The sequence below is a fragment of the Heterodontus francisci genome, chromosome 5 (assembly GCF_036365525.1).
Source record: "Heterodontus francisci isolate sHetFra1 chromosome 5, sHetFra1.hap1, whole genome shotgun sequence".
NCBI lineage: Eukaryota > Metazoa > Chordata > Chondrichthyes > Heterodontiformes > Heterodontidae > Heterodontus > Heterodontus francisci.
The window spans coordinates 125,147,034-125,166,053 of NC_090375.1; the positions used below are offsets into that span (position 1 = coordinate 125,147,034).

General features: G+C 43.7%; 1 protein-coding gene across 1 annotated transcript in view; it reads left to right on the forward strand.

The window, feature by feature from the left end:
* LOC137369611 (peptidase inhibitor 15-like) overlaps nt 1-9,922 on the forward strand; it is a 64,443-nt gene extending 54,521 nt beyond the window's left edge. Inside the window, exons 3-5 of the mRNA XM_068030932.1 lie at nt 8,229-8,361; nt 8,463-8,578; nt 9,787-9,922. Of these exons, the coding sequence (XP_067887033.1) occupies nt 8,229-8,361; nt 8,463-8,578; nt 9,787-9,922 (385 nt within the window). The remainder of the gene's footprint in view (nt 1-8,228; nt 8,362-8,462; nt 8,579-9,786) is intronic.
* The last annotated feature ends 9,098 nt before the right edge of the window (nt 9,923-19,020 follow it).

Here is a 19,020-nt window from a genome sequence, read left to right on the forward strand (position 1 = left end):
TCTCTGACATTCGGGAACCCCTCTGCTTCAGAGGTTCCAGAAAAACCCTCCTTCTGTTTGGCACCGGAGGCCCAGCATCTTTGCCCAGCAAAGCATGGCTTTGTCTGTTCTCCATTCTACGAAGGGGACTGCCCACAGCTGACTTTTCCTCTCTCTCCTCCTGCTGCTCACTCGTGATGTGCTGCTCACCCAGTGCTCCCCATTCTGACCTTGATTGAGGCCCAACCAAGGTGAGTGTGTCTGCACTGGTGGATGGTCCAGAGGGATGATGTGACGGTGCAGACTCTGGAACATCTCTGCCCACCGAGGAGGTCGGCAATGACTGGGCTGGAACACACTGCTCTCGCTCCGCTACTGGCCCAATGGGAAACACAAGAAGGTGGTGATGAGAACTTCGGCTACTCAGCAGGTACCTCAGCACAACGAACCCCATAGATGACAGCGGTTAAAGAGTCACAGTGTGCATTGGGCAGGAGTTTCCTCCATGCCCTTCACCTGAAGATAGAGCTATCAAATGACCATGCTCTTCACGGCTTCCCATCTCGCCATCGCCACGGCCTGACGTTATGGTGCCCTTGCAATGTCCAACACGGCCTCCTCCATCGCTGTCAGATTGTGCAGGTCCGCAACACCGTTATCCATATGAGACATCTCACAACTGTTGTGAGCTCTCTTTTCCTGCAGGACGAGGACACAATGATGTTTGAGTGGCCTGGCCTCCCTCTCCTATTACAACGTGACATTGACAAGAGCTGTCCTGTTCCTCAGTCATGCCCACTTTTCAATTGCACCCATATGTGAGGGCGGCTGATTCCCACTGATGCAACTGGACAATTGATCTGATAATGTTGGGAAGAACTAAGGGCACTCAGTCTGCTCATAGTCAAACTGAAGAAATGTTGGACCAGTTTTTTCCAAGAGGGTCATCAAGCGGACACTGAAAGTACATGTTTGGCAACAACATTTACTGGTTGTCACATGACTCAAGTTAAAAATAGAACAGAAACCCTGGCAACTGGGGAAGATGTATACAGAGAAGTGACAGGTCAGAAGGTACACTTTCTGTTTCCAGTTGCACTTTTGAGTTGTTTGGAGTTGGCAATGAGCTGTTTAAAAGGGTTAGAGTTTTAAAAAATAAAACTGAAGGCCAGTTCAGCTCAGCTGTTCCATCTCTTTAAAAAGCCTCCAGAAGAAGGACAGAACTTCCAAGGAGAGAAGAGAATTCCCAAGGAAGGAGAGAAGACCACAACCCATCTCAGCTTTCCAGCACCCCTCTAAAAGACCCTGAGAAGTCCACTGTGTCAACTCATCTTGTCTCCATTCTTTGAAGAAAAGCCTGCTAAATTAATTCTCAATGCTGCCTGAAAAGAACTGTTCGAAAAGATCCCAGTGACCTGTCTATGTGTATTCAGAAGCCAGACTGCATGCCAGTTTTGGAACACAACCTATCTCATCTGCTGTTTCTTCAAGAATGAGCAAGTATTTAGTCCAAATATTTTTTTGTATGTAATAGAGCTCTAAACAAAAATCCCTTTTTTTTGTTCGGTTAACTGATACATATGTGTTTGTAAGTGTGAGTTGTGAGGGGCTAAAACAAAAGAACAAAGAAAATTACAGCACAGGAACAGGCCCTTCGGCCCTCCAAGCTTGCGCCAATCCAGATCCTCTATCTAAACCTGTCGCCTATTTTCTAAGGGTCTGTATTTCTTTGCTTCCTGCCCATTCATGTATCTGTCTAGATACATCTTAAAAGACGCTATCGTGCCCGCGTCTACCACCTCCGCTGGCAACGCGTTCCAGGCACCCACCACCCTCTGCGTAAAGAACTTTCCACGCATATCCCCCCTAAACTTTTCCCCTCTCACTTTGAACTCGTGACCCCTAGTAATTGAATCCCCCACTCTGGGAAAAAGCTTCTTGCTATCCACCCTGTCTATACCTCTCATGATTTTGTACACCTCAATCAGGTCCCCCCTCAACCTCCCTCTTTCTAATGAAAATAATCCTAATCTACTCAACCTCTCTTCATAGCTAGCGCCCTCCATACCAGGCAACATCCTGGTGAACCTCCTCTGCACCCTCTCCAAAGCATCTACATCCTTTTGGTAATGTGGCGACCAGAACTGCACGCAGTATTCCAAATGTGGCTGAACCAAAGTCTTATACAACTGTAACATGACCTGCCAACTCTTATACTCAATACCTCGTCCGATGAAGGAAAGCCTGCCGTATGCCTTCTTGACCACTCTATTGACCTGCGTTGCCACCTTCAAGGAACAATGGACCTGAACACCCAAATCTCTCTGTACATCAATTTTCCCCAGGACTTCTCCATTTGCTAAGTTGAAAAGGGAACTGTTATACTTCAATCTGTGTGTTTATGCTTTGCTTCATTACTGGTTAAGGCTTGTTTTATAATAAACTGATAATTTTGTTGTTTATTAAAGAAACCTGGTTGGTGTGTTTTATTCTGCAAAAGATAGAGTGTGTGATTGATCGTATCAGTAAGCGGGAAAATATAAATATATGTTGTGACCTGTGGAGAAGTGGGACTAGAATAAACAGTGCACTCCTCCCACCTCAGTCATAACAATACAGACTTAGAGCTCTGTCACCTGGGTATCACTTGCCACTCACTTTTCCAGAACTTATCAGATCATTGAATCTTTTTCTACACTGGACCCATGTCCTTCTGGTTGCTACCCGGCTGCTGGCATCTCTTGTCACCTCCATCCAGGCCCTTTTGGATTCTCTGGATGGATTTATTCTGGTGTCCGGATCTCGACGTGCAGAAAATGCGGCACCATGATCCCCGCGTCACCCCTTCTCCAGAAGGCCTGCCATATCTAGTGCCAATCAGGCACTTAAATGCACAGAGGCGGGCCTTCCACAGGTTCAGGGACCCTGTTGCCGGATGTCCCGCCCTTGGAGAACTGCTGGCCAATCAGAAGCCAGGCAGCTGCAGCGCCACCGCGGAGACAGTGGCTGCTGCTGGGGGTGCACCTACCGGAGGCCAAGGAGCATTGCTGGACCCAGGCCACAGGTAGGTCAGGGCGGGAGGCGTCTTGTGGGGTGGGGGTCACGGGGGAGAGGAGTGGTCGGCAGCAAGGGTAGGGGGGTGACTCTCAGCAGGCCCCTTCCTTCCCAATGCCGGGACTCTCATTCAGGGACTAAGTCCCTTTTAATGAGTGACCCCACCCGGAGCCAGGAAATAGCCCTCACGATTTTCCGTGCTTCGCTTCCCGTGCGGTGACAGGACCACCCACCGCATGGCTAATTCTGGCTGGGGAGGGAAGAGGCCCTTAATTGGGGGTTAATTGCCCAGTTAAGGGCCTCAATTGGCAGCGGGGTGGGAAGGCTGTTCACAGGACATCCCGTTCTGGACTAAATTTTGGCAGAGGCAGGATGGTGGCGGAACCACCATAACACCCGATTTTTATGCTCTCTTTGCCTGCAAACCCGCCGCGGGGAGAGCACAAAATTCCCTCCAATATCTCTGGCCTCTCAGCAACTGCCTCAGTTAGCACCTCAAGAGAGGCATCTGAGAGCATTGAGGCCGCCTGTGGGCGCCTCCCCTTGCCAAAGCTGGCCCTCTGCAAACCCTCCTGTGCCATCTCAGTGAACGCAAGCTCTGTCATGGCAGCCACTTGCCTTTTCAAAGGACCCTCCATTTTTAGCTCCCACCTCCAGGCAGCTCCCAGTGCTGCTAATTGGGTGCCAAGCTTGCCCCCGGGTCTATTAGGCCCTTTGCATATGACAATAGTGTCAGGGTTGGGTCCTGGAAATGTTCCGGGCATCGGGTTCCTGAAACCGATTGAAAATCCAGGCCCTGATCTCTGTGCAGTGATAGCTGCTGTGTATGTGAATGCCATGTTATAACAGGATCCGACTGGACTGGGTGAGGTACTAGCAGGTGGCTGGCACACATGGAGCTGTATGCCAGTAGGAAACAGTGCCATTAGAGTAGAAAAAAAGTTACATTTAAATCCCATGTCTTGTCCTGTATCAGGACAAGCAGATTGTGGCAAATTACTTCCCTCCAAAAATGTTCGCATGCTATGTAGTGTGTCACCATGGCGCCTAGTTCTTTTCCTCTGTATTACCAATACAGTCTTCATCTCTGTAACCAGTTCACTCTGATGTGACAGGTGATTTTCTTTCACAAAGGAAGGGAAAATATGAAGCAGCTATGGGATCTGTTATTGCTTTAGATTTGTATATACCGTTGTGCCTGCACCATGCAAATATGTCCAAAAGAAAACATAAGGTTGTCAGTATATTAATAATTCATTCTGATGAAAGGTCAGCGACCTGAAACATTAACTTTATTTTCTCTCCACAGTTGCTGCCAGACCAGCAGAGTATTTCCAGCATTTTTTGTTTTTATTACTAATAATTCGCATTTAATATGTCTTCGATTTTCAGTGGGGAAAAAAGCAAAATCATTCGGAATTACTTTCAAATTGATGTGCATGGGCACAGGCAGAATGATTAATAAGCAGGGCTTGGGGTTGGCTGGCTTAGGTGAAATGAATATTTATAATGAAGGACCCGCAGTATAATTTCCTAATTGTCATCTTGGTTCAATTGATTGTCCTCGTGCCTGAGTCAGAAGATTGTTGGTTGAAGTCTGACTTAAGGATCTGAGCTGACATTCCATTGCAGTGTTTATAGTAAGTACTGTATGATCAGAGGTACAGCACTTATAGTGAAATGTTAAATAGAGCTCTGCCTGCCTGTTCTGGTAGCTCAATAGGATGTTAATTATCTCAGGAAATGATTTGAAGAAGAAGAGAGTGTTATCTTGGATTCCTGATCAGCATGCCTGTTATGCCAATATGTTCTTTTGAATGATAATTTTCTTTGGTCCACTGGCTGGAGATCTGAATTCATACTTTTTTTAAAAGACAAGCTGTCAGCAAAGTCATCCTTTCAGCTTAAGATGATCATCTAGTTTTCCACGCTGTATCCTACATTGCAAAGGACTGAGGAGAGAGATGAAATGTCTGCTCAGTCCCTAGCAAGAACCAAGACCCAGAAAGTTTAAAGGTCTCTCAGCAAGCAGAGACATACTGCTAACTGCTATGTTTGAATCACTGAGAATTATGTGACAAGCCCCTCCCCATCTGTGGTTTTTAATCTGGTGTTTTTCTTTGCAGCATAGGAACAGCAACTGGACACTGAGATAAGCAGACCCTAAGTGGGTGTCTCCCTCTCTCTCTCTCTCTCTTTCCATTCTGGCTTGAAAGCTTTCAAATCCTGCTTGTTGACTGACCACCTTTGCATACTCTGGCTACAATCAGAAATCCCATTGGAGGAAATCATCTGCATCACTATCTCCAAGAGACTCACAGAACCTCTTCAAACTAACATCTACCTCTTCAAACTAAAAGCCTCAGGACCACTGAATTCTGATTGAAGCCAGCTGAATTACCAAACTTCACAGACTGTATACCTTTTGTTTTATGGACTCTAACTCAACCAATCTACCTTTCCCCACTCTGTGACCTATTTGTGTGTATGTAAACCTCTAGTGTGTGTGTGAGAGTGAAAGTGGGAGCGTGTTTATTATTTTCTTAGTTCGGTTTAGGTACAATAAAGCTAACCTCTTTCTTTGTTAACTCAAGAAAACCTGTCCAATTGCTTCTTGTTGTGATTATAGCAAGTAAGTAATCAAACACCTACTGAATTGGCCAGTACATCCACTTTAAGAAAGAATTAAACCTGCTGTGATCAAACATGGAGAGGAAAAAGAGGAAAGCCCTTCTGAAGTGATTTATGACTTTAACCCCTTATAGGGACTAAAACAAATCAAGCATACATCCCTATAAGTCTCCTTTAATTAAGTTCAAACCATACAGATTCTTACAGACACTTATTTGGGTCTGAAGAACTGAACTAGTCATCCCTCAAAGAAAAAAACTAACAGAATATTACTATCTTTTGGGTAGCCTATTTTTAAAATAATTATAGCTACATCATAAATATCCCAGATATTATAAGGGTCTGGGAAACTCTCTTCAATAAGTATCTATCCACTTAAGGAGACACAGAACATGCAATACACTTTAAGTGGCTAAGTATACTACAATATCAAAGGTTACTAAGAGATGTAAAACATAATCTTATTTCCAAAATAGAATCCAAAAGTTCAACCTTGATAATGTTACAGCAAAATATCTTAGAATATCCATTAAAATTTAAAGTAAACTTTTACCTTAAATTCCCCAAGTAAGCCTTCCTGCTTAACAAGACAAAACATTCTCGGTTAAGAGCAGAACTCTCTTGTCATGCAGTCAGCAATAGATTGAGAAGCATTGATGAGGAATTCAATGCTTCTGTTTTTTTGAATCAAAACTCTCATGTTTATACTGTTTCTAATCTATCATCTCATCTTTTAGAATGTAGGTGTTACCTTTCTGTGTGTGTTTTTCCTGCTTTTGATATTCATGTATGATAATATCATGAGCTACCATCCCCACAATTTATTTGCTGGAAATCCCTTCTCCTGACGTTGTGAGCTTTTATCTGGACAAAATGCTTGCAATTGGGTTTACTACCGTTTCATTTTGTAATTTATCATTTGTACTTTTCTTTTTATGGTACCTTGTATCATCCTTTTGAGTTAGTCAGTCTATATCATAACACAATCAACTAATTAAATTTAAAGTTATCACTACTGACCTCTCATAGGATGTTTCAGTGTGTTTCATCTTCTAATTCCATTGTAGCAGTGACCTTGGAAGACCTTGGAAAGGATTTTTGTAACATAAAAGGTGGCCAGAATTTTACGCCACCCCAGCAAGCCAGATGGTGGCGGCAGTGGGGGTGGGTGGGGGTGGCGTAAAATGACGCGAGAGGTTCCGGGAAGCCTTCCCAATCTGCTCCCACCTCCACCCCACTTTACGTAGGGTGGGGAGCGGTGAAAAACGGGCTGCCCGCCCCGCGCCAATTAAGGCCCTTAAGTTGCCAATAAACAGCCACTTAAAGGCCTTCACCTGCCTCAACGAGGATTTTACTAGTTGCAAGTGGGCATCCTGGAGCCGGGATAGGCCACCCAGTGAAAGCTGGCAGTCTCGCAGTGCCCCAGGGGTGGGCCCTGAAAAACGGGCACAGGGTGCCTCGATTGAGAGCTGCCCTCACTTCCCCAACCACCCCCAGGACCCAAGATGTCCCCCCCCCTTCCCCCCAAACGACCACCCTTGCCTCGCCAGGGCATGACCGATTACCCCCGGCGAGGCAAACCAAACTTACCTACACTGTAGGTTCCATGTCCTCAACTGGGCTGCAGTCCCAGCAGTGGCCACAGCTCCCGATGGCATTGCTGGGACTAAGAGCTGCTCCCCCGATGATTGGCCGGCAGCTCAATGAGGCGGGACTTCCTCCATCAAGCGGGTGGAAGTCCCACCTCGGAACAATTAAAGCCCGGGGACCCATAAGATGCGGAATGGATCCCCAGGCTCCTGTCCGCCCAATGTGGGTGGCACAGTGGCGCAGTGCTTAGCACTGCAGCCTCACAGCTCCAGGGACCCGGGTTCGATTCCGGGTACTGCCTGTGTGGAGTTTGCAAGTTCTCCCTGTGTCTGCGTGGGTTTTCTCCGGGTGCTCCGGTTTCCTCCCACAAGCCAAAAGACTTGCAGGTTGATAGGTAAATTGGCCATTATAAATTGTCACTAGTATAGGTAGGTGGTAGGGGAATAGAGGGACAGGTGGGGATGTTTGGTAGGAATATGGGATTAGTGTAGGATTAGTATAAATGGGTGGTTGATGGTCGGCACAGACTCGGTGGGCCGAAGGGCCTGTTTCAGTGCTGTATCTCTAATTTAATGTAAAATCCAGCCTGGTGTTTCTGGTTCACATTCGATTGTAACAGGGATTATTTATGGATTTTTAACTCTGCCCTTGAAAGGGAATTTTAGTGAGTCTTGAAGACTGACCATTTATTACATCTATGTTTCATCACGCTTTGACCCCTCCTCACTTGACCATAATAATCCCTTTCAACCAATACCACCAAAACAAATATAACTACTCATTCATCTCATTGCTGATTGTGGAATTTTGTTGTACATAGCAACGTGCACAGGATTTCAAGGGGATTTATTCCGTATGATCTGCATAAGTGGATGTAATAAGATGCTATATAAATGGAAATGGGTCTTTAATTACTACTTTGTTGCATTAGAAGCAGATTCTAACAGTTTGATAATGTTTATCATTCTGTGTAGTTATCGAAATATACTACAACTGGTAAAACCTTGGTATGATGAAGTGAAGGGCTATAGTTTTCCATATCCTCATGACTGTAACCCCAGGTGTCCCCTGAAATGCTATGGACCAGTGTGCACACACTACACCCAGGTACAAACCCTTATAATATTTCTTCTGACTTACTTTTTAAATACAAGGTTCTATTAAGCAATATTGTACAATAACTGAAAACAATGCTTGTTATTCTTTAGATGGTTTGGGCAACATCCAACCGAATAGGCTGTGCAGTCCATACCTGCCACAATATGCATGTCTGGGGGTCAACATGGCGACGTGCTATTTACCTCGTATGCAACTATGCTCCAAAGTAGGTGCACAGATTTGTTACTATTAGTTGCATTATTTCTTAATCTGGCCTGGAAATAAAAGCTGTAGATAGTCACGATTTTATTTTTTATATGATATTAGCTAGCAAACTGCATTCTGGGGTAAGTTTTCACCTTCACCCAATGGAGTGGGTGGAGAAATTAATGGAATTTTCTATAACTGGCAGGAAGCTCGTACTGCCAGACTACTACATGGTGGTGAAGGCAAAAAAATTACCCCTCTGTATTTTCACTTCTTATCCTATTTGTTTGTTTGAATGATCTCAGCTCAGTTAGATGTTGCTGCTACAGCATAATTGGTGTGAAGGTTAAGGTACAAAATGTTAGCGTTCAGTCCCTTAGCTCTCAATCACCAGTTGCAGAGACTTTGATGCAAGTAGCTGCCACTCCTCTCATTTGGAGAGAATGGTTTGTCGAGCCGAGCTTTCTAAATAAAGCGCATACACACAAACTCTACAGGGGGAATTTTTACCCCAAATAATGAGTGGGTTTGGGTCGTGTGGGGGGAGGTTAAAGGTCTGAATCCTGACCCCAACACACCTCCAACCTGCCCAGTTTTAATAAAGGCGGAACGGTGGGGCGGGCATCCAACCCGAGGAAGCGGGTTGGCACTTAAATATTATAATGACGCTACGTGTTAAAACTTCACAATGAGCAGGGAAACCCCGACTTCTGGGTTTCCCGCATGGTCCCGGATTCCCACTGCTCCCGGTGCATCAAAAGTTAAAATCCTCTCCTACATATCATGTACTTAAGTCAATAAAACAACATAAACAATATCAAAATGTATTTGACAATTAGCTATAACTTGACATTTTTATTAACCAACCAGTGGAATTACATACATTGCTGTGTATATATGAAAACACTTAAAGGGCTATCTTTACAAAGGCATGCTCCAAGCACAGAGATTTGCTCTCCAGGAGCTCCCATTGAGAAATGGAGGGCATGCTGCAGGGTGGAGTTTCTGCTATATCCCCTTGAAATTGAAGTAAATATCAGAAAACATGGGTGGGATTCCCAATAGGTGCCCCTACTATTGTTTACTGAAGTGCACCTCGAACAGGCAAAGCCCCATCCCAGAAACAAGTATTTAATTTAATCAGCATTATATTGTTAAAGTATTCTATTTAACCTCATTGTCAAAGTACTACCACAACCTCATAGCTTATTTTCATGTTTTCTTTAGGGGAAACTGGATTGGGGAAGCGCCGTATAAAGTCGGAGTGCCATGCTCAGCGTGCCCACCCAGTTACGGAGGAGCCTGCAGCAACAATCAGTGCTTCCCTCGAGTAACCTCAAACTACCTATACTGGTTCAAATGATTGGTTAGGTTTATGGAATATGCTAGCAGAGCCACATTAGGATTCTTCTACAGAGTTACTAGTCAGCTGAAGAAACTTTGCAGAGCATATTTTCATTAATATACCCATTATTATCACTCAAAGTTTTGTTTTAAAGATATCATCTTCCAAAACATTTAATATTATCATTGTACTGCTTTTAACTTTCACCAAGTTAGCTCTTATAGAAATGCAAAATGTATTATATCAACACAAGGCACTGTATTTATAAAGAAAAACAGCACGATACACATGCCACTACCTTTTCATTTACAGGTGAGAATAGAAAGCAGTTTACCACAAGTTTTGTGCATGGATATGATATAGTATTACCGAGTTGATAAGCCATTCATTGATTTATCCATAATGGGTATGTATAGGTTTGTGCCTTGGTTACTGTTAAAAATTGAGGGTCAGTTAGATAAGCTAAAGGGCGTGCTTGTAGAAAGCAGTAATTATAGCAAATGATAATTTAATCATCTCTGCTCTGAAAAACTGAGGCAGTCTAGTTATTAAAGCTTCTCATGGTGCTAAAAAGTTTATTTTAAACAACCTGCTATTCCATAAGACACACTGTTCTGTGTCAGGCATAACTTTTAAGGTACTTATCTAAGGTATTAAAATATGGGAAAAAAAGAACAATCGATAAGGGTGCTAGAGATCGCTATGATCAATATTTTGATCAGTTACACATTTTCCTGTAACAATAGGAATTTATAAACTGTAGCTCTAGGCAGCTCAAACATACAAATACATCTGTACGTTCAGGCAGCTCAAACATACAAACACATCTGTAAGTTCAGGTAGCACATGAGCAGGCTCTTGTGCCAAAAATCATTTATTTACATTTCTACAACATTTACAGAGGATTACATTCACTGTCATTTAACATTGTCTCTGGCTGCATGGTTGCCCCTTTTCCTTCTGAGGTCCCAAATCTTTATTTTTACGAGATCCTCATTGCTTATTCCATTTATAATGTTTTGCCAATTTTGACTTAATGCCATTTTCCTGCTAAATGGCAACAACTGAAGCATTTATATAGCATCTTTAATATAGTAAAATATCCCAAGGCACTTTACAGGCCAATGTGCACTTTCACATAGTAACAACTTTAATGCCACACTAGTGCACAAATGCACTCAGTTCACTCTAAACAGAGATGATCATCAAAATTTCTATGAAACCCCAGTGATGGTATTTGAGGAAGGTGACGCTTTTTTACAGCAAATGTTGTGGGACATTTCTCTGAGGAAAAGTCAGTCACATTGGAATGATAACTTGTTATTCTTGCTTTGTGCTTATCATTCTTGGCTGCTTAATTTGGACTTTAGAAATCCTAATCATAATTAATACAAAACAGAGGAGAATAAAAAGCGGGTTTGCAACATGTGTAAGATTATTAACTGTCCCAGTAGCAGGAGCATTACACATGCAGAGAAATAAATCACAAATGATGACCGCTTGAGCAGGCAAAGGCTGATCATGCATGCATGTTCTAAGTTTGATGCAGGTTGCATTTATGCAACATATACATAGTGACCTGGAGATATCGCTCAGTTCCGTTGGTTTTCTCAGTGCAATTTGCCTGAAATCGGCGAATCCAGTGCAAACGATTGCAGAATTTTAAGTGCAAATTTTGTTCAGCGCAACCTGAATTTCTCCGATCTTTTGCGCTGGTTTTAACTTTCCGTTAGAATTTGGCCCCGCCCACAAAACAGACCAAACCTCCAGACTGAATTAATCCCCATTGCGAGTTTCCACTAATTGCTCCCATTTGCGGACCTTCAAGGGGGCTGTAGAAATTAAGCTATTTTAGGCGCAAGGCGACTAATAGGCACATTTTAAAAGCTTTTGATTTTTTTTTCTAATTTACTAAGAAACTAACTACTGTAAACCAACATGACAGCAAATGGTTCTGTATATTTTTTTAAACTCATTTTCAGTTATTTAAAAGCAGGTTGCGTACAGGTTGTGAACTAGTCACTGATTAAAATCCTATTTTTTGTGATAAGCCCATTTTCAGCTGTATTAATGAAACTGCACCAAGTTACCATTCTTAAATATATTAAGGACTTTTTTTAAAAGCAAAATTAAAAGAAAACATGTTTTAAAACGCTGTCTGATTGTGCTGGTTGAAGGCAGATTTTGTGTTTGTTGATATGCAAATGAATTTGAGCAGAAATGTGAGAAAAAAGAAAGCATTTCAAAACTAGTGCAATTTGGGTGCAAGGTGAAACTCAATCCCAGTGTTTCTTGATGCTGGATGGGTAATTCCAGTTCTAATGAAGAAAACAGGTAAACAGAAATGGCAGAGCTGAGTTCATTCCAAAACAAAGTAAACTACCTGGAAAACTGGTACTCTCTCCTAAGCAATAAAAGCATATATTCTGTTTCCTTTACATTACATTGTACTGTACCAAACATATTGATTGTGTTATATTTAAAATATTCTTGAAAGATTGATACTTAAACTGCAACACTCTATACACATCATCCATCTTGAAATCCATATACTAATATCGAAGGAAAAGCTGATTATTTTAATATCCAAACAATGATCTTGTATGTCAACTGTTTTCCATAAGTGGGAAATAAAAGTTTATGAAAAACTGTTTATAGATTTATGACCAGAGGAATTAGGAGCAGAAGTAGGCCATTCAGCCCATCAAGCTTGCTCCACCATTTAATAAGATCATGGCTGATCTGTTTCTGTCTTGAATTCCACATTCCCATCTACCCCCGATAATCTTTGATTCCCTTCCCTAACAAGAATCTATCTACCTCCACCTTAAAAATATTTAATGATCCCGCCTCCACCACCTTCTGATGAGAGAAAAAATTTATCCTCGTCTCAGTCCTAAAAGGGCAACCCCTAATATTAAAACAGTGCCCCCTAGTTCTGGACTCACCCACAACAGTAAACATCCTTTCCACATTCACCCTGTCAAGACCTTTCAGGATCTTATATACTTCAATCAAGTCTCCCCTCACTCTTCTAAACTCTAGTGAAAATAAGCCCAGTCTGTCCAATCTTTCCTCATAAGACAACCTGCTCATTGCAGGTATCAATCTAGTAAACCTCCTCTGAACTACCTCCAATGCATTCACATCCTTCCTTGAATAAGGAGACCAAAACTGCACACAGTGTTCAGGATGTGGTCTCACCAATGCCCAATATCTTCTTCTTCTTCTTCTTCTTTGGCCTCCTTGTCTCGAAAGACAATGGGTAAGCGCCTGGAGGTGGTTTGTGAAGCAGCGCCTGGAGTGGCTATAAAGGCCAATACTAGAGTGACAGACTCTTCCACAGGTGCTGCAGATAAAATTGGTTGTCAGGGCTGTTACGCAGTTGGCTCTCCCCTTGCGCTTCTGTCTTTTTTCCTGCCAACTGCTAAGTCTCTTCGATTCGCCACACTTTAGCCCCGCCTTTATGGCTGCCCACCAGCTCTGGCGATCGCTGGCAACTGACTCCCACGTCTTGTGATCAATGTCACAGGACTTCATGTCGCATTTGCAGACGTCTTTAAAGCGGAGACATGGACGGCCAGTGGGTCTGATACCAGTGGCGAGCTCGCTGTACAATGTGTCCTTGGGGATCCTACTATCTTCCATGCGGCTCACATGGCCAAGCCAATGCCCAATATAACTGAAGCATAACATCCTTCCATTTATTTTCAATTTCTCTCATAATAAAGGATAGCATTCCATTAGCTTACTTTATTACCTTCTGCACCTGCAAACTAACCTTTTGTGACTCATGTACTAGAACACCTAGATCCCTCTGTACCTCGGAATTCTGCAGTCGTACTCCATTGAAGAAATACTCTGCTTTTTTATTCTTTCAGTCAAAGTGAACAACTACACATTTTCCCACATTATATTCCATCTGCCAGATTTTTGCCCAATCACTCAACCTACTAATCTCGGTCTGCAACCTACTTATGTCCTCTTCACAACATATTTTATTACTTATCTTTATGTCATCTACAAATTTAGCTACCATGCCATCGCTCCCTCATCTTAGTCATTGATATAAATTGTGAAAAGTTGAAGATCCAACACAGACCCCTGTGGGATTCCATTCGTGACATCCTGCCAATCAGAAAAGGACCCATTTATGCATAGTCTCTGTTTTCTGCTAGCCAGCCAATCTTCTATCCATGCTAATATGTTACGCCCTACACCATGAGCTCCTACTTTGTGCATTAACCTTTCATGTGGCACCTTGTCAGATACCTTCTGGAAATCCAAGTACAGTACGTCAATGGGCTCCCCTTTATCTACAGCGTATGTTACTCCTTCAAAGAACTCCAATAAATTGATTAAACTTGATTTCCCTTTCACAAATCCATGCTGACTATTCCCAATTACCTTGAGTTTTTCTAAATGCCCAGCTGTAACCTCCTTAATGATCGATTCTGTGTCTTACATAGCTCAAAAGTTATCAATTATTTTTGAAAGCATACCTGATCCATCAGAGTTATTGTAAATTACTAGTGGATCTCCCATGACATTACTAACAGTAAGTTGGAACATCTGGGGGACATTATAACCTTTCTTGGTAAGCAGTAAAGTAGCACATCGACCACTGTTATATATGCCACTGAATTATCCTCACTATTGCCTCCAATGGAAAGGAAAATTGAGCAAAATGTTGAGCAGGTGCCTAAGCTGCTACCAGCGGTTTACTGCCTGCCAAAGGAAGTTAAAACCTACACCTCTCTGTTACCTGGGTCTGTCACCTCCTTGCCACTCTCTTTCTCTCCCTACTATTCTGCTTCTTTCTCTTTTTTTCTTTTCTGATTTTTTTTTCTCTTCTGCTTTTCTCCTTTCATGTCCCATTCATTCTAGGCTGCATTTCAATGAGGTGTTGAGCAACCAAGGCAAGGCTTTCCTCCATTCTATTTAAAGTGATAGGCAGTGTATGCAGGTCTTTGGTTTGGGCAAGCATGCACTCGGTTGCCTGCTGCATCTGAGTCTCTATGCAGGTGACCACTCTTTCCATGGAGGTGACCATTAGCGCAAATACCTGAGACGTTGGGTTGGATTTTACCCCGATGGTGGTGGTCCCGACAACGGGCCGGAAGGCAAGGGCTGACCCTGTCTTGATCCCGTTTTGGATCGTACCGCCCCCCACCAGCGTTGGGTTTTGTGGCGGTGGGGGGGGGGGGCCACAAAATGCCTCTGGGAGAGGGCCGTCATGCACCCCGATGCTGGGAGGGCCCGGCCGAATATTGCCGGCAGCGGCGAGGCCTCGTGGCAGCCTCCCTGCCACTTAGCAACATTACCGCCATTTGCATATTTAAATAAATTAAAATAAATGCATTAATCAGACTTACGCTGCCGCCTTCTGTCTCGGTGTGATCTTCCTGCCACTGGCCGGCACTCTCGTGCCTTCAGATCCCCCTCTGGGGAAACTAGGCAGAGCACTTGTGGGGAGAGGGGGAGGAGGTAAGTTTCTCAGTGCAGGGGGAGTGGAGGGTGCAGGAATAGGGTCAAAGTGTCATCATTGGTTTAGGGGATGGTGGGAAGGGTTATAGTGTAAAGTGTATGCACTTTGGTGGGGGCGGGGTAAGGTCAGGTGGACAAGGTAAGTGTTTTGGGAGGGAGAGGACAAGTTATTAATTTTATGGTTATAGGGGGGATGGGAAAGAGGCAAAATGAATGTGTTTAATTTTTTTCATTCACTGTATCTTTAAATATTTAAATTGAATGGTAGGGCTCAAAGCCCTTTAAAAATTGCGTCAGTGCCTGCGCACAGGCAGCTGATGCCATTGCCGGGGATGGATAGCGCGCACCCTCTATGTGATCGGGGGCGGAGTGGGGGGCATCCCTCCCCAGTTATTTAAATGAGCTGCCCTGCTTAGGATCGTGGCGGCTCCGCGACTTGCGGCCCGCATGAGCGGGCTGCCATTGTTTTCGGCCACCACCGATTTCGGCAGCAGGATTATAAAACTCAGCTTAGAGTGTGAAGTTTGGCAACTGAAAGTGTTTTGCCACTCAGCTTTCCTGCCCTAATAAGGTCATTAAACCTCTTGCGGTATTGCATCCGGCTGTGAGGGCCCACGCTCCTGTTGCTCATCGCCTTAGCAACCTCCAGCCGCACCTGCTTGGTTTGGGCGTGGCCTTTTCCTCCTGTCTGCGGGAAACAACACTTCCCTTCTGTTCCTCACCGCCTCAAGCATGACCTCTAAGGAATAGTCAGAGAATGGGAGGCAGCCTTCCCACGTTTTCCTTGTGCTTTCTTCTCCTTCAGAAGCAATGTTGGCTGCAGTCATTCTGACACCTCTGGGGTTCCTTTAAATAGGGATCCCTCCTTTGACACCATCATGATCCACACTGTACGATTGGTCAGGAAACCCAGAAGCGGGATGCGAATGATGTGGCTGAGCAAAGCCTGCTGATAAAACAAATGGGTTCCTGACCCACTGCCGGCCTCCCCACTACGAACAGGTCTATTACTGGAAAATTCCATCCGCAGAGTCTAAACCAGGAACTATTAAGCAGGACATATCAATTAGATTAATCATGTACAGAAAGCGAAATAAAGATTGGGAAATACAGATAGGATTAAGGGAGAGGTAAAAGAGGCAGAAAAAGTTAAAACAGTATAAATATTTTTTAAATCTCCAACACTAATTATCTTCTGCGGGAATGAGACCCCACACTTACACAATTCATTTTTCAGGGCTGGATATGTTTTTTTGCAGTAATTATCACTTATACTACCATTAAGGTGGATATCAAGGCTCCGGAGAGCGTGCAGAAGAGATTTATTACAATGATACCCGTGACAAAAGACCAGTTACATGGAAAGTGGCGAAGCTGGGATTGTTCTCCTTAGAGCAGAGAAGGTTAAGAGGAGGTTTGATTGAGGTGTTCAAAATTGTGAATGTCTTTGATAGAAAAAATTAGAAACTGCTTCCTGTGACAGAAGGATTGGTAACCAGAGGACACAGATCTAAGATTAATTGGCAGAGGAACCAGAGGCGACATGAGGGAAAAAAAATTACACAGCAAGTTGTTACAATCTGGAATGCACTGCCTGAAAGGGTAGTGGGAGAAGATTCAATAATAACTTTCAAAATGTAATTGAATAAATACTTGAATGGAAAACATTTGCAGGGCTATGGGGAAAGGACAGGGGAGTGAGACTAATTGGATAGCTCCTTCAAAGAATCAGCACAGGCATGAGGGTCAAATGGCCTCCTCCACTACATCATTTTATGATTCTATGAAAAACTCAGTTACTCTTGAATGCACCAGCCCAAACATTTTCTGCCATCTTCAGTATGGAACTAGTGGACAAATGCCCAAATTCACACTGTTGCAGTCATTTCAATGCTGAGTCTGTCAGTGAGCACACCCTTTGGAGTAGCAGAATATCTCTGACAGCGACTTCCTGATTTCCACCTTTAAACGTACATGTGCGGATGCGAGTACTTGCTGTCCAATTTACCCTGTGACTGTACAGTAAGGCAATTTTCAGTAATTGAGATTTCTAATTTGAGATTTCAGGAAATTATATATTTTAATAATTTAATTTGTCCACTGATTGAATGCTGTGCCTTGTAATGCTTTCATTAAGGATTTTGCCTGAAGGGATCAGCATCTCTCAATCTTCTCAGCTTTAAAGATTTTCAGACGTCGGGACCAATTGTTTCTACAGTGCACCCTCCAGCGCAATCTTACGGGAGAGACAATTAAGAGCCTGCCATCATGGTTGTTCGCTGTCCAATTCAGGACAGCGGGTGGGTTCCTGAGGCGGGAGGTGCACTGAGAGGACCCGTAGCTCTGGACGGTTGGCAACCCCACAGGGAGAGTTGGGCACTACTGAGGCAGAAAGGCGAGCGTGAGGGCACTTCAACATGGAGGTGCTCTTGGAAGCCTGTAAAAAAATTAAAAATAAAGAAGGCCCACAGCTGTGTGGAGGGGGAAACCCCTCCACAGGATTGATCGTAGCTGTGGCTGTGGTCATTTCATTTTTGCATCTCAGTGACTGGGGGATTCAGAGGACGCTCAAAAGGCAACCCTACCCCCCTTCTCCATCCACCCGCCCCCGACCTGCTGCCTGGATGCCACCTTTTAATAGCTGCCAGGCTCCAACTTCAGTGGGAGGCCCGTCTCAACGCCGGAAAATTCCAGCGGCTTCTGAAAACAGCTCCTCAGAGGGGCCTTAATTGGCCTAATTGGCTGCCCAGCTCCATGGAGTGGACTGCCCATTCCCATGGCAGCCTGTCCCTGGGGAACTCATCTGGAGGCAGGACAACGTTGGAAAGCCGACCCACACACAACTTTCTGAATTTCACAACACCTCCACTTCCGAAGCTGCCTCCACAGGGCTGGTAAAATTCCACCCAATATTTGTGCCCAAATTTGTGACTCTATGAGTTACATTTGAATGGTGTAGTCACAACATTTGCATTTTGCCTAATTTCCCAGGATGCATCATGTTGCACTGAGGACTATTTTACTTTAGCTTCTAACTTTCTACTAGTAGCTTTTAACATAAATTTGCTGAAATTATTTGAAATGCCATGGGAGATCAACTGATACAAATATGTTTGTGAGCACTTCCTATCTCAATGCCTACATCCACATTTATAATGGAAACCTGCCCTGCTGTAATCACAGTTTCCTTCCAGAGTTGTGTTGTAGTACCTCTGTTTTGAATTTCCTAGCTCCTTATCCTGTACTGCAAGAAACCCATATGTTCCAGCCAACCCTACTTCCCAAATTGTCCAAAGTTTTGATTTTTAAATATAAATAGCAAGATAAAAGCAAAATATTAGATATAAAAATAAAGATAGAATATATGGCTTTAAAATGTGGGCTGAATTATATTGTACACCCTGCTCCATATAAACTCTGCAATCGAACCCTCCTACAGCTGGTCTTGACTCCCCATGTGCAGTGTCACGGGAGTTTAATTAGTAACCTCTTGCCGAGAACCTCCCTCACTATCCCCGCAAAAGGAGGAAGTTCCCTCTTTTGCATGAAACCAGTGTGTACCCAAGCCACTGCGGGTATATCTTGCACATCCATCAGTACAGGGATGTGTTTGTAGTTGCATGTTGATA